Source organism: Citrus clementina, unplaced genomic scaffold, assembly GCF_000493195.1.
Source record: "Citrus clementina cultivar Clemenules unplaced genomic scaffold, Citrus_clementina_v1.0 scaffold_9, whole genome shotgun sequence".
Lineage (NCBI taxonomy): Eukaryota > Viridiplantae > Streptophyta > Magnoliopsida > Sapindales > Rutaceae > Citrus > Citrus x clementina.
This window is the reverse complement of record NW_006261964.1, coordinates 21627130-21628787: the sequence shown is the minus strand read 5'-3', so window position 1 is coordinate 21628787 and position 1658 is coordinate 21627130. Positions and strand designations below refer to the sequence as shown.

General features: G+C 32.8%; 1 protein-coding gene across 1 annotated transcript in view; it reads right to left on the bottom strand.

Annotated features, from left to right (window-relative positions):
* Nucleotides 1–6: 6 nt before the first annotated feature.
* Nucleotides 7–1658, bottom strand: part of LOC18033580 (U4/U6 small nuclear ribonucleoprotein PRP4-like protein) — a 4820-nt gene continuing 3168 nt past the window's right edge. The window contains exon 5 of the mRNA XM_006421134.2: nucleotides 7–500. Coding sequence (XP_006421197.2) covers nucleotides 347–500 — 154 coding nt within the window. The 3' untranslated portion in view covers nucleotides 7–346. The remainder of the gene's footprint in view (nucleotides 501–1658) is intronic.

The following is a 1658-nucleotide window of genomic DNA, read 5'->3' as shown; positions in this document are numbered from 1 at the left end:
GTAGCTACAAAATGGTTGTAATATCATTCCATCAACTTGTTTTAACTATTGTAATGAATATTTAGACCTACACTGAAAATGTCTCTTGGGTTATGCTGCCTTGCATTCAAGATCCACTACAAATAACTTCAATATTTTGAAATATACAAACAATAGTAATAATAAGGAACAGTAAGTCGTAACTTTGCTTGGGGGTGAGGAGAAAAAAAGGTACCGCTTCAGTTGCGGTAAGCATTCACCTCTCACCTAAAGACCATGGTTAGGTATACTGCTGTCAAAGAAATTATCTCAAACCTGATATATAGAAGACAAAATGAGGAATCACAAGGTTAAAGACAACAGGTACTCAGTCAACATCCATCGCATGCTCGTCTCCTTTGTTTCTGGTTGACCATAACTTAATCCATCTATCATGTGAGACGGTGGCAATCGATTGTTCATCTGCCATCAAATAACATGGATTCAGAAAGATTGCTTTGTATAATTTGCAACTGCACCAACTTTTAGTACTACGTGAAAATATCACATAATCCAATACGAAGGAAAAATAATTCTAGAAATTAGAAGCATAAATTGAGAATGAGGTCTCTGGCACAGCCAAAAGACAAGTTTTTAGTGTGATAAATCCAAGGTTTTATACCAGCTTTTACTACTAGAACAAAAAAAATGTTTGTTACACACCGAGCAACAGTCAATAAACTATGTTGAGACATGATCTTAGATCAAATGTCATTAGAAAAGTATATATATCAACAGCTGCAAAACTTAATTGTTTTGACTGTTATTGTTTAAATAAGATTTTCAAGCACCCATGTACTGTTTAATTTTCATAATTTAACATGCTTCTACCACCCTAACAACCCGGACACAAGTTAAAGTCAAATGAATGCGGATCACAAGCTTGACACCCATCCACATCCATAAAATTTACATGCAAAAGTTCTATATTCTCAGAGGATGCATCCATATTTTAGATGCAAGTACTTGTCAATCAATCATAAGTAATTTTTAAATTTTCTCAGTAATTTCAACACATTTTTGCCCTAACAAATACAGCTACTAGGAAGCATGTCAATGTCAAACCATATGTCGAAACCCAATTTTCATCATGCTACCAGAAATCAGTAATTTTCAAGGATGTGCTAATATACAAAGTACGATAAAAGTTACTCAAAGAGTTAAAAAAATTAATTAATTAAAAATAAAAAGATGAGTGCTGCAGCACAGAAGAAAGAAGGAGAAAGAAAGAGTTATGTTATCATGGAATAGTTGAAGAGGAAAAACATAATGAAAAGAAGAGTAATAAAAATGGTCTTTGGTTGAGGAAGAAATGAATAAAACTTGTATTCTGTACTATATGAAAAACTTGAGCACTAGTAATGCCAGTAACTCATGATCATTTCTAATTGATTTGTCCGTCAAAACACAATCATACTAGCTTCAATCAATAAGATACGACAGCAAATTTTAGTTAATGATATGTCATAGAACAAATACATCATAGACAGACAATTCATGTTCAAAAAGTAAACGTATATGACAGAGTGTATTGCAGCACAAAATCTCTCAACCATGCTGATTTATCCATCAATAAAGAAAAGAAAATAGGGGAAAAGACCAAAGGTAAAGGTACGTATACACTTAAATTTTCACAGCTA